General features: G+C 38.9%; 1 protein-coding gene across 1 annotated transcript in view; it reads left to right on the top strand.

Annotated features, from left to right (window-relative positions):
* Col6a5 (collagen type VI alpha 5 chain) overlaps positions 1-13829 on the top strand; it is a 137993-nt gene extending 124164 nt beyond the window's left edge. The window contains exons 38-41 of the mRNA XM_005326998.5: positions 744-1430; positions 2869-2965; positions 3668-3912; positions 13013-13829. Of these exons, the coding sequence (XP_005327055.2) occupies positions 744-1430; positions 2869-2965; positions 3668-3912; positions 13013-13032 (1049 nt within the window). The 3' untranslated portion in view covers positions 13033-13829. The remainder of the gene's footprint in view (positions 1-743; positions 1431-2868; positions 2966-3667; positions 3913-13012) is intronic.
* The last annotated feature ends 404 nt before the right edge of the window (positions 13830-14233 follow it).

Below are 14233 nucleotides of genomic sequence, written 5' to 3' on the forward strand. Positions count from 1 at the left end.
ATTAGAAAGAATTTTTAAGTGAATGAAAATCAAATTAATATATAGAATTTATGAGATTCCATTAAAGCAGGTCTTATAAGGAAGTTTAAAACATTTAGACCTGTACTGATAAAGAAAAATGGTTTCAAATCAATGACCTCAATTTCTATTTTAAAAACCCAGAAAAGGAAAAAGAAGATAAGCCCAAGGTAAGCAGAAGAAAACAATAAAATTAAAGTAGAACTTAATGAAACAGGATAAATCCAACAGAGAAAAAAATCAATAAACCCAAAAGTAATTTCTTTGAGATCAATAAAATTGATAAACTTGTAATCAAATTCACCAGGTGGGGGGGAAAGACATAAACAACAAATATCAGAAATGAGAGAAGAAGTATAGTCAGATATTAAAAAGATATTAAGGGAATACTATGAATAATTTTTGCATAAAAACTAAACAACTTATGTGAAATGCCTTTCTTTGATGCAAAAATTACCAAAGCTCACTCGAGAAGAAATAATCTAAATAGCATAAACATATTACCATTCAACATGTGTTGAATGATAATAACTCTGTTTGCACTTTGTGAAGATGGATTTGGAGAATTTGTGTGGGAACAAGTACTGTGATCAATTAGTGATGTCTATCATGGGTGTGGAAATGAAGCATGGCGATTCTCCAGGTCATGTATTTGCCATCCATAACTAGGAATTGCAAGCTTATCCTTCTACTAAGAAGTGTGACTTGAGTTAATTGTGTTGCAGGACTCGAAAACCATGGCAGAAAAGAACCAGGTCTTACCTCTGCACCTGGAGATGCCTCTCTTCAAGAATATTACATGGATGTGGCTTTCCTCATAGATACTTCCGAAAGAGTAGGAGATAACGAGTTTAAGGAACTGAAAGCTTTTATAGCCTCAGTGCTTGATTACTTTCATATCGCCCCAGATCCACTGACCTCCACCTTAGGAGACAGAGTGGCTGTCCTGAGCTACTCTCCCCCTGGCTATCTGCCCAACACTGAAGAATGCCCTGTCTACCTGGAATTCGATCTGCTGACTTACAACAGTAGAGACCAAATGAAACACCATCTCCAAGACTCTTTCCACCAGCTCAATGGAGACGTTTTTATCGGCCATGCCCTGCAGTGGACAATTGACAATGTCTTTGTAGGAACCCCCAACCTGAGGAAAAACAAAGTTATCTTTGTAATATCTGCTGGGGAAACCAACCCTTTAGACAAGGAAGTCTTAAGGAGTGTATCTCTGAGAGCCAAGTGTCAAGGCTACTCTATATTTGTATTTTCCTTTGGTCCTGGGCACAATGACAAGGAATTAGAAGAATTAGCCAGCCAACCCCTGGATCATCACCTGGTCCAGCTTGGCCGGATCCATGAGCCAGATTTGGACTATATCATCAAGTTCATAAAGCCATTTGTCCACTTAATCAGACGTAAGTCACTCAAAGTTTTTTCTCTTCTATTGCTTTCCCCTTCCTCATTTTTTTTAATGGGTGCATTATAGTTTTATATAATGGTGGGATTTGTGGTTACATATTCATTTTCTTCTATTCCTTTTTCGATTTAATGTCTCTGTGTACCATCCATCAGTAGACTTAGTTAAATAGTCCTTATTTAAGTTTGAGGGTTGTTAAGTGAATAGGAGCAGTGAAAAATCTCAGAGAAAAATCCTAGGTCTTGTTGACCTTGAACATGTTGCTGCACTTTCAAAGTTTTAGCCAGGAAATCCTCAAGAGGGGGAAAACATTCCTTTAACCTTAATCTGAGAGTGTTTACTACGTGCCAGGCTCTTTGAACAGATTAGGCCATTTAATCTTCAGGGTGGCCCTCAAAGGGAAATAGTCATAATCCCTTTTGATAAGGAAAAAAATGTTGAGGTTCAGAGACATTAACTGCATAGTTTAAAAGTTTAGAATTAATAATTGGTAAATTCTAAATGTGCCCCCATGCATTCCTGACCCAAGATCTATGCTTTGTCCATCAAACTATACTTGAATTACTAAATCCTTAACAAGGTTTACTGCTATAATAAATAATATCTAACTGCCACCACCCTCCACCTGATCAAGGGCTTGTTTTTTATTCTGTCACTATAAGTGATCTTTAGCTCGGACTTGAATTCTTATGAGCCATAGGCACAAATGTCTTCTAGAAACTTGTCCCAGAAAGCTAGCTCAGGCACAGCCACACAAAGGTTTTTCCTGGTGTCTTTAAACCTTGGGGCTCTGAGAGTCTGCTCTGCTTCTGTCTTTGTCTTAATTTTCTAGTAACACACTCAGTATCTTAATGTATCAAATAAGTGCTGGGTATCAGGAATGGGGTAGAGACCACAGTGAAAGATTGTCTCTAGCTTTTGTAAGTTTGCTAGGGTTTTGTAGGAATGCAAGCTTTCGGTTACTCACAGAGTCCCAGGACACAGAGTCCTTAGGAATCCTGGTATTTAGGAGTTACAGTTAGTAGCAGGCAAAAAAAAAAAAAAAAAAAAAAAAAGGTGTTTTTCCCCCAACCCCAATATAAAAAAAAAATTTAAAAGGTAGACAATTTCAATAGCAAATGAGTCTTCTAGAAAGACCCTCTATTTCCAGGAAGAAAAAAAAGTGGTAGGAGGAATCAAGAGATGCTCTTGAATTATATCACAAGCCTGTGACATATGGAACATAGGATTTTTTTTAATCCATTTACTTCTGTATCTTGTTGACTTGGCCAAGAACAAAGTATTTTAATGTCAGAGAGTGCCTAGTTTGCTTAGTCCCTTATAAAGTTAACTTTGTTTTTGAAAACACTGCCAGTCACAAGGAAAGATGAACTGACCTTGGGTGAAAGTCATAATGTGGAAGGGGAAAGTTTAACTAGCTCACTGTCTCTATCCAGGTGCTATCAACAAATATCCCACCAAAGATCTGAGAGCTAAGTGTGTCAACATCACCTATCCCAGTCCAAGGGACACTGGCATGGAAGACACTGTATTGTGAGTTAAGAAATCCGAAGTTTGGGGAATACTGTAACTGGAAACAGTCCTTAAGAAAATAAAGGGAAGCAAATGCATTTTTAGTTTTCAAGAAACAAGTTTTGGGGCGTGTGAATGTGTTTTAAATGCTATGGTTTGTGATAACAACACGGGTCTGCAGTTAGTAGCAGGTAGAAATGACCTATATTAGAAAGAACTGTGTTTCTATTTCTATTCCTTTTGCCAACAAACAAACAAACCTCTTCTTTGGACCTTATTAACAATTAAATAAAAAAACTTTAATGTTGGGTAGTGCCAAAGCAGAAAACTTATGATATCAAAAGTTGGAGCAGGAAAAAAACATGAAAAATAATAAAACAAAACATTTGCCATTTAGAAAAGAAAATGCACATGAAGACAGGCAGGAAGCATTCTTTCAAATTTGACTTTGCAAAGTCTAACCCTAATTACTCAATAAAAATTCAGTGATGAACCCAGTTTTTGGCTTGAAGTTCTGAGAGAGTGAGACAAATAGATGTCTAATTTCCCTTCAGAATATCAGAAAATTGCCCCTGAATCCAATTCCTTCCACAAATTACATTTGAACTATTCCAGTCACATACATAAAATGGATTCCTCATATATTATCTGGATGTATTTACATTTAATCTTGCAAGGGACTTGACTAACCAATTTTTCATCTCTTTTTCTCTATCACTTCAGACTCATTCCCGAGGTCTATGAAATAGAGACAAAAAACAGTGAGCTGTTTGGTGAACTTGGTTCCCAGGAGCAGCATTTCCTAGTGTTAGGGAACAATCATAGCAATGATTCTGGGACCACGAGTGATGTGATCCAGAAGTGGTACATGCTCTTTTCACCCGAGGAATTGATGGTGAACGACAAAGAAGAGGCACATTCAGAGGAAACTACAGCTTCAGTCAATGACAAACAGCAAGGAGAAAAAGGTACTCTTGTGTACATTTGTTGAAGACCCTGCCGTCCTTTAGTTATTTGGATTCTTCCCCCTAGGTGGAAGATGAGCGGTGAGACTGTATTCAAGCAGGTGGAGATGACAGAATAAAAGAGAGGCTTATCACCTAGGGCTGCAAGGGTGTGTGTGTGGGGGGGGTCCCCAAAATAAGGAAGCAATAAAACTCCAGAAAATCCAAAAGGGAGTTAGTTGTGTTCAAAGCAAACAGAACTGCACGAGTAGAAAGGCTTGATGCAGAGTTAGGGAACTCAGAAATGAGAGACAAAACATAAAAAGGACAACAGGTCTTGAATAAGCAGGAGGAGCCCTGTCCCCTGGGGCAGAATGGGGCTGAGGAGCCAACACTTGAGGTCTTCCTCTTTCCAGTTCAGCTAGGGCTTTCTTGGTTTGAGATGTTGGACCCTTGCTGAGCCCTAGTTCTGATGGGGCTTTGAGAAGAAAAGGCTTTTGTGGTTCTGAGATCTATGCAGAAGCCAAGAATCACTTCTGGGCTGGGTGGGGGAAGGAGTCATGTCCCTGAAGCTTAAGGGAAAACAGGGGATGGAAAATGGGAAGCTACAATGGGCTCTAAAGAAGTCATCCACTGTTCTTGCTGAGTACCAGAACCATGTGGGAAATTATTTTACAATAAACATTCCTGGGTCTGCATTAATAATCTTGGGTACAATTGTTGAAGACCCTGCAGTACTTTAGTTATTTGGATTTTCCCCTGGTGGAAGATGAACAGTCAGACTGTATTCAAGAAGTTGGAGATGGCAGAATAAAAGAGGGGCTTATATGGGGCTGAGGATGTGGCTCAAGCGGTAGCGTGCTCGCCTGGCATGCCTGCGGCCCCGGGTTCGATCCTCAGCACCACATACAAAGATGTTGTGTCCGCAGAAAACTAGAAAATAAATATTAAAAAATTTCTCACTCTCTCTTAAAAAAAAAAGAGGGCCTTATCACCTAGGGCTGCAGATGATATGTGAAATATATGCATATTTCATATGCATATATGAAAATATGCATATCCAATGACCCAGCAATTTTTCTTCATTGTGTAAAGTCAGCAACAACAACAAAAATGTGTGTGTGTGTGTGTGTGTGTGTTCACCAAAAGTCACACACTAGAATGTATACAGAAGCACTATTTGTAGTGGCTCTTTAAGTGGGAACAAAATTATCCAACAGCATACTTGAGAAATAAATGTTGGTATATTTATACAATAAAATACTATATAGTATGTATGTATAGTTCAAAAAAGTTTAGATAAAGTTACAAAATACTTACTCTTAAAGATTATGTATACATAGTTTGAGATATGGGCATAATTATAGATATATAGCAAGATATATAACAAAATTAACAAAATGATGAAAAGCAAAGGAAACAAAGACAGGGAAGTATGAGAAATATAAATATAAAAGGACAAAGATGTAATAAAATGAAAATTAAAGGTGGTGTTTGTCAGCTTTTTGTCACTTGTGGCAGAAATATCTGATAATAACTTAAAGGAGGAAAGATTCATTTTGGCTTCTGGTTTCAGAGGTCTCAGCCCCTGGTCAGCCAAGTCTGCTGCTTTGGGTCTGAAGTGAGAAGGAGAGGAGCATGTGGCTGAGGAAAGGTGCTCAGCTCATGGCAGCCGAGAGAAAGAGAGCAGGAAGGGACAAGGGACAGATAGAGTCCTAAAGGCCACCCCCTAGTGACCTACTTCCTCCAGCCATGCCTATAGTTACACCCGGTTGCTCACTCAAATTATTAATTCACCAAGTGGATTAATCCACTGATGAGGTTAGAACCCTCACGATCCAATGTTTTACCTCTGAACATTGCTGCATTACCAAACACATGGCTTTTGGGGGGAACTGCCAGACCCTAAACCATAACAAATATATATACAATGAAATATCTGGTTCTGGGTGGAATGAGTCCTTTTTAGCTCCAACATGGAGTGAGTACATAGTCTCTCTCTTTCCTACTGATGATAACTAAAAAATTTTGATGAAATCCAAAAGGCAACGACCTGAGGACCCTGAACAAAAGAATGAAAGGAGGGGTACTATGAAGAGGCATGGTTTTACCATTTTCTCTGTTTTTTTGTGACTGTATGCGGAGGGCAGCCCCAAGTACCAGGGCTGTGTGGCAACAGTGGGGCAGGTGGCTAAAATGAATAGTTACCCAGCTTTGTGCCAAGAGAAACTAGGAGAGGAGCCCCTATGTGTTAAAGATAGTAGAAGAAACCTCATTTCCCCCCTTTTGTTCTCATGGTTTTGCTCAGAAGGCAGGCAGGTGGGAGCTAAATAGAAAGCTTTGTAATGTTGTGAACAACCAATAAAAAAATAAATAAATAAATAAATATTAAAAAAAAAAAAAGAAAGCTAGTCGACTAGGTTAAAGAGGAATTCTGTCTTCCTGGCCAGAGCAACTGGGAAGAGGGACCTTGTGGCTAACACGTGTGAGTAACCTGATAGAGGAGAGAGTGGGAGCATGGGTCCTGGCTTTATAACTGCATCCTGTGTGGGTCCCAGGTTCTCCTGCAAGCTCATGTGGACGGGAGAGCTTTGAAGTGAAAATTGAGATTGGAACCATTACCCACAGAAGGCAGTGCCCAGTACTGACATTCTGAATCCCTGTTGGGGTTGATTTCCTGCTAAACCCAGCAAATAGTATTAAATTCCCACAGAGACCGTAATAGGGCTTGGAAATTATACAACATGATTTTCAAAATGGTCAAGATGCAATCCAAAATTATGCAATTTACAAAGAACCAGGAGTGTGAATAATTCCTGAAGGAAAAGATAATCAACAAAATGCCAACCTCAAGTTGACTCGGGTGTTGCAATTACAGACATTAAAAGAGCTGTTAGAACTATGCTCCATGAGGTAAAGAAAAACACCTGGAAGTGAATAGAGACAAGAGATATTTGAGCAGAGAAATCGAGACTGCACAAAACAACCAAAAGGAGACTGTAGTACTATGAAACGTAACAGCTGAAATTTTAAAAATTCTTTGGGTGGGCTCAATAGCAGAGCAAAGATGACAGAGAAAAGAGTCAGTGAACTTGAAGAGAGGTTAACTATACAAACTGAAGAGAGGAAAGAGCCGGAGAAAAATGAAAAGAGCCTTGGAGACTTGAAGAACAGTATCAAAATATCAATTGCTATTATCAAAATATCACTGCAATTCCTGGAAGATAGTAGAAAGAGATTTATGCAGAGAAAAAACATTTGAAGACATAATGACCCAAAATATTTCAAATTGGCAAAATATATAAATTTACATGTTTTAAAAGCTCAATGAGAATCTGACTCAGGCGCATCATAATCTGAGACAAATTATAAAGAAAAATCTTGAAGCAGCTGGAGAAAAACTATATGTTCATAATTGTAATACGAGGAAACAACTCAAATAACCATAGATTTCTCATCAGAAACCTCACAGGCTCTGGAACAACTTTTGTTTTCTTTGAAGTGCTAAAGGAGAAGAACTATCAACACTGAATTCTGTATCCAGTGAAAATATCCCTCTGGAATGAGAGTGAGACAGTGTTTACATTCTGAAATTAAAGACATTCTCAGATGAAGGAAAATGCACAGAATTTGTTGCCCATAGACCTGTTCCAAGGGAGAAATAGGGTGTGACAATCTGGGAATTTGGAATGAGGTCAAACAACTGCTGAGTGGGCGGGTGGAGACGTGCTGGGCAGGCAAAGCACAAAAAGAGGCACAAAGGAGAAGTTAAGAGAATGTATTAGTCAGCTTTGTGTCGCTGTGACCAGAAGGCCTGACAAGAGCAATTAGAGGAGTTTATTTGGCACGTAGTTTCAGAGTCTCCATCCATAGACAGCTGACTTCATAGCTGTGGGCCTGAGGTGAAGCAAAACATCATGGTGGAAGAGTGTGACACCAGGCAGAGAGAGAGAGAGAGAGAGAGAGAGAGAGAGAGAGAGAGAGAGAGAGAGAGAGAGCGCCTGCGCAGGTGCGTGTGTGCACACACACTCTCCACCACCAGGGACAAAATATAAACACCAAAGCTATACCTCCAGTGACCTACCTCCTCTAGCCACACCCTACCTGCTTATAGTTACCACCCAGTTAATCCATATGAGTGGGTAACACACTGATGAGGGTATACTTCCCATAATCAAATCATTTCACCTCTGAACAGTCCTGCATTGTCTCACACAGGAGCTTCTGGGGACACCACACATCTAAACCATAACAGTAACTGATGGGAAGGGAGGCTGACTGAGTACAAGAAAGTAGTTCCAGGTACAGCTTGCCCCTGTAAAGGGCAATACTATTCATAAGATAATTTTGTACCTATGATCTCACTGAATTCTCTCCAAAACCCTGTATGGGAGACAGGAGTTATTATTCCTCTTATGCAGGTTGGAGAAATGGAGGCTCAAAGAGGCTTAGTGCCTTGCTGGGGCATGACACCAGCTCCATCCCTTCTAGCAGTATGCTTTCCCAGTGTCTGGAGGAAGGCATTGTGGGTAGATCAGAGACAGAAGGGATGGGCAGAAGAGGGGATGTCTTATTCTGCTCAGGCTGCCATAACACGTGCCATACGCTGTGTGGCTTAAACAAGACTAATCTATTTTCTCCTGATTTGGGGGACTGGAAGTCCAAAATTAAAGTGCTAGCCTATATGGCTTTTTGTTATCTGTACTACAGATTGAATCCAGGGGAACTTGATCACTGAGCCACACCTCTAATCCCTTTTATCTTTTATTTTGAGACAGGGCCCTGCTAAATTGCTGAGGCTGGCTTGGAACTTGCGATCCTCCTGCCTCAGCCTCCCAAGTCCCTGGGATTACAGGCATGCACTCTTGCTTCTCAGCTGCCTGTATGGCTCTTGATGAGGGCTCTCTTTCTGGCTTACAGACAGCCACCTCCTTACTGTCCTCACATAGTAGAGGAGAACCCAGGTGTTCTTTCCTCTTCTAATAAGATCACCAGTTCTATAAAATCTGGGCTCCACTCTTCTGCATTTAACCTTAATTTCCTCCTTAAAGGCTCTGTCTTCAATATTGCCGAATGGCCTGTTAGGGCTTCAAAATATGAATGAAGGCAGGGCATGATTCATATTCACAGCAGAGATATAATTAACAATGTAATCACAGAAAAAGAGTTCTATAAATCCAGTGGTTCCCAGATTTGTTACTTCTAGCATCATCTGGTTATTTTGGGGGTGGGGGTGGGGGTGGGGGTGCTAAGGATTGAACTCAGGGGCACTTGACTACTGAGCTACACCTCCAGCCCTATTTTGTATTTTATTTAGAGACTGGATCTCATTGAATTGCTTAGCACCTCACTTTTGCTGAGGCTGGATTTGAACTCATGATCCTCCCGTGTCAGCCTCCCAAACAGCTGGGATTACAGGTGTGCACCAACCACTACGCCTGGCTATCTGTTTTTTTTTTTTTTAATAAAAGTTTAAATTCCAGCCCATGCCCCACATTAATTAAATTACATTTTCTTGAGGGAGAGACATAAGCATTAGCAATCATTAGAAGCTTTCTAGGTTCTTTCAATGTACAATCAAGTTTGGTACAAAAATACTATAAATTCTGATTGAATTGGTCCAATTGGATATCTCAAGGAGGTTATTGCTAAAAATGATAAAGTTGGTAAAATCAAAAGAATTATCATTAAGCAAGCATGGTCAATACCATTCTTACTATCATTGTAAATAATTTCTTTCCTCCAAAAGTTTTTTGGATTTTTCTATTGTAATTATGTACCATACATCTATAAATAGATGGTGTCTTCAATCCTTTTCCTCAGAGCTATGTGGCTAATAGCTTGGTTTGGTGACATTTGGCTAGGCCAGCTATGTGAAGCCAATGGCTCTTTGAAAAATATCAATTGTGTTTTTTTAAAATTTTTCTTGGACTCATTGAGGCTTAGAGTTTGAAAATTGGAGTGACTTTGGAAATCACTGACTTTTTACAGATAAGGAAATGGAAAAGCCACGGGTATCTAAAGTGTCTTACTTAAGGATGTCCATAGTGCCTAATCAATGCTGTTTGTCATAATGATTCATACTCTATAGTTATGCTTATACAATGTAATTTTATCAAGTCAGCCCATGGCAAGGAAAACGTATCTCTCAGTTACAGAAAGTTGGAGATGATACATAGAAAGCTCAAAATACACATGGTGCCTACTATAGATAATAATCTAGTACTATCCCTGTATGAGTTATCAAAGTCTGATAATATATTGACAACCAAAGATAAAAATTCATTGTGCAAAATTATCAGGCTTCGTATGACTTTGCACATATTTTGTTTTCCCAAAGAAGAGTGGTCTTTTCTTTTTACCTACCCTCGTTGCTGATGTTTTCATTTTATATATTTGCAAAATGGACAGATTTTCTGCGTGCATTTGCAAGACTTTATTGTATATTGTTAAAGCATAACTATGTCTCTTTTCCTTCTTCTGCCAATCCAGGGCTTGTTTCTTAGTCTTTATTTTCCAATCATCAAGTACAGTGTTTCTCCAGTGAGATCGTTAGACTAGCAACATCAGTATCATCTTGGAGCTCATTAGAAATGCAGATTCTGGATTCCTATTCCAGACCTACTGAATCAGAAACTCTGGAGATGGGACCCTCCAGGTGACTCTGGTGCTGATTAGAGTTTGAGAACCACTGACCTTGTGTTATAGATATTGAACCCAAATCAGCCTTTTTAAATTGGAGTCCTTTCACTGGATATTAATAGGTATTGGGGCGGGAATCATGTTTCTGACATCACTGATAAGTATGTGCAGGACTTTTCATTGCTTTTAATGGAGTTATGGTGATTCTGAGAGAGTAGCTATAGTTAAACCAATTTAACTTCAGGATCTTTATTAGGGAGTATCACATGGGCCTAGTGTTTGCAGCCACCACTTTGGGAAACAATTGATAGAATGAATCCTGGGACCAGACATAGATTTGAATCCTTTTTCCACAATTACTGATTATGGGATCTTGGGTATATCACTTTGACTCTCTGAGCCTTTGTTTTCTAATCCCTCATGGGGATAATAATAGACCTTATGCCATAGGCTAATGAAAGCAGTAAATGGATGTAAAGTGTTTCAAACAGCACTCGGCCTAGAGTAAAAGTTTCATAAACGTTAGTTATTATTTCAAATGATGATGACAGTGATAATAGTGATGATGGTAAATGACATTAGAGCTGATGGCCATGGTGAAGAAAACAGACTTTGAATGGGGAGAAGCAGGTGCTTGTTTTGGTCTGTCACTTACTAGCTTTGTGGTCTCTAAAAGTCACCTGATTGCTCTAGTCCTCAACTTCCCACTCCCTAGTAAGGAGTATGGGTAAGGGCAGTGTTTTTCATATCAGAGTATCTATACCAGCACCCACTGGGGGATATACAGAGATTATAAAAGCAAGACTTAAAGGGTGCTCTACCTGAGAGTAAACATTTGTGTCTCACATTTGTGTCTGAGGAATCATGGAGGACCTTATGTCCTTTTATAGATGCTCCCAACTCCACACACAAACCATGGTACATCTCCTGGATCTGATTGTGGTGCTTTGGCTTAGATATAACCACCCTCCTCCATCCAGGGTAACATTGGAGATGGGGTGGGAGTTGTCACACCAAGAGTAAAAATAATAGTGAGAACCTATCCATCTAATTCATAAAACATGTCCAATAAAAATGTTTACTTTCTGCCTTGATCAAATTACCAAAATTTTAATATTTGTGCTATTGTAATAAATCATAATCATAAATCCAGATAGATTAAATCTTTAACACATAGAAGCTTATAGTCATAGGAAAGTTTTTGAAATACACAAATATTTACATGTATATGTATATATTTTTCCTCGAAGAGAATTATGATCATGTAAACAGTAAGATTTTAAAGCATATGCATACTTTACAGTTAGAATGAAATTTGATGGAGGAAGTTAAACGGAAATATAAGTTTAAGGAGAGAAATGAGCACTATAATATATCTGCCTTTTGAACTTGGCATGTTTGCATATATTTTAATGGATAATGGTGATATCAAATCACTGTGAATTTAGATTTCATTGAATCAGTTAAAAGAGAAATGTGGAAGTTTTATTTTTATGTCAGTTTTTACAAATACATCACAAAGTTACACATTTTCAGCTGCTTAAACTTGTTATGAAAAAAATAATCAGATGTTAACTTTAAAATGTGCAAGGCCAAGAAGTATATTTTTCCTCCTTTGTGGTGGGTACATAAGTAAAAATGGCTGGAACGTCTCTAAGATTCTTAGGCCAGCTTTCCCTGAAGCCCACCCTGAGCTGAAACTCTGCGTGCATGTGATCTGTTGAGGAGACGGCAGAAGAGCCAGTGAGGGCATTGCAAGAAGCAAGAAGGGCAGGAGCAGAAGCCCAACAAGGGTGTCATCTCAGCAAAGTCCCATAGAGGGCAGCTAAAGCCTGGTCCTTGGAGGGAACTCAGGTGTCTGCGGTAGGCTGCAGTGATGTCCTGATGAGGCAAGGAAATTGGGTTTTCTTACTCCCTCCCAGATGACTAATTGGTGAAAAGCTGCCGTAGGGAGGGACACAAATTCCAGGAGGGTTGTAAACCCCAGGCACTCAAGGCATATGTAGTTGGATCAGCTCTGGGAGCTCAACAGCAGTCCTCTGAAGAGTAGCTGGTGCTGATGCTGGAAGTGGTAGTGGCTGGGAGAGGAGGGAAGAGAGGGGCGAAAGTTGATGGGGAAGAGATGCTGTCCCATAGCGAATGCTATGAAAAGGTCGAAGGGATTCCGAGCTGAACCCTGACATTGTCTACGTCTCACATTCCTTCAAAAGCCTCTCTGATGATGCCAGACGCTAAATTTGCTGGGTAGGACATTTCCAATCATGAATGTACCATGGTCTCCCCATGGAGTGTACCTCCAGTTCTGTTTTTATATATGGCTCGTTTATGTCTATTATCACATCAGACTTTTAACTATTGAAAATGGCAAAACCACTTGTGTTTGTTTCATATATGGCTTATATAGGAGGAGTGGGCTCTACAGGGAACATTTTAAATAAATACAGTAACATTAAGAGCAGTGCATATTTTTCTGTTTTTTCAGATGGCGAGGACACAAAATGATTATAGCAGACAAGAAGACAGCCCTTTGGGCGTGTGTAATCCCCTGTGGTTCTAACCAGAGAAAATGAATAATCCATTAGAAGTGGTGTCAGGAATTTTCCTGAAAATGACTGTATAAAAATGACTGTGCTAAATTTTGTTCTTGTTTTAAGAGTTTTCTGAATAAAGACATCAGTGACCAGACCTGAGAAACTAGGATTGATGTCATTTCTCCTGAGAATTGGGAAAACTGAACCCAAAAGAGTTAACTGAATCTTTTCTTTGACAGCTCTGCTCTTTTCATTAGGTTTGATCCATTTTGATGATGTAGTTGTCTAAAGAAGATTTTCGAAATACTTTTTATCATATCTAAATCTCAAATTGAATTCTGAAGTAAAAAGAATTTAGAATGTCCTAGGAACATCTTTCACCCATCGAAGAAATGGAATCCCATGCCCCTGTCTCATGTTCCCGTATGGCCCCAAATTGCTTCTAGCACTAGTTGCCTGTAAAATCCATCTTCACACTGCTACCAGCGTGGACAATGCTTTCTCCTTTTACTAGGATATTTTAAAAAGGAATAGAATTCATGAGAAATAAAAATTGAGAAGAGGATAATCCCATGGATTGCTATTTTGCGTTGTGATCAGTTTTTTTGTTTGTTTTAGCGGGTTTTGTTTGGTGTGTAATGGTTTTTTGATGAAAAAAATTAAAACTTGGAAATGCATGAATACTAAATATGACCAGAGCTGGTCTTAAAAATTACAATGTAGAAGGAGACAATTTTTTCAAATAAAACCAAGTCTGAACTCACAAATTTGTTTTGTTCATTTTGTTTTATTTAACTATGGACCCATTAGTATTAAATCAGACCCATCAGAGTGCAAACACAGAAATATATTTGGAAATACACATACAATATAAAATAAACCTTAGTGAATTAGTCTTAAAAATCATTCCATTTGGCCAAGGCAACAAGTAATAACCAAGCCAGTGAGCATATATATTATATAAAAAACAAGATCACTGTGTTTTCCACATAACTTTCCTTGTTTGTTTACATAATTTAAAAATAACCCAATCAATTAATTATAGATTTTCAGATTTTTAAAAAGTATCATTTATTGCTGTATGGAAAGTTCTACTCATTTAATAGTTTTATTTTCCCCCAAGCACCGTGATATGTGTGTATGTGTGTGTAAATAGGCATCAATGTATGCAT

This window comes from Ictidomys tridecemlineatus, chromosome 3, assembly GCF_052094955.1.
Source record: "Ictidomys tridecemlineatus isolate mIctTri1 chromosome 3, mIctTri1.hap1, whole genome shotgun sequence".
NCBI lineage: Eukaryota > Metazoa > Chordata > Mammalia > Rodentia > Sciuridae > Ictidomys > Ictidomys tridecemlineatus.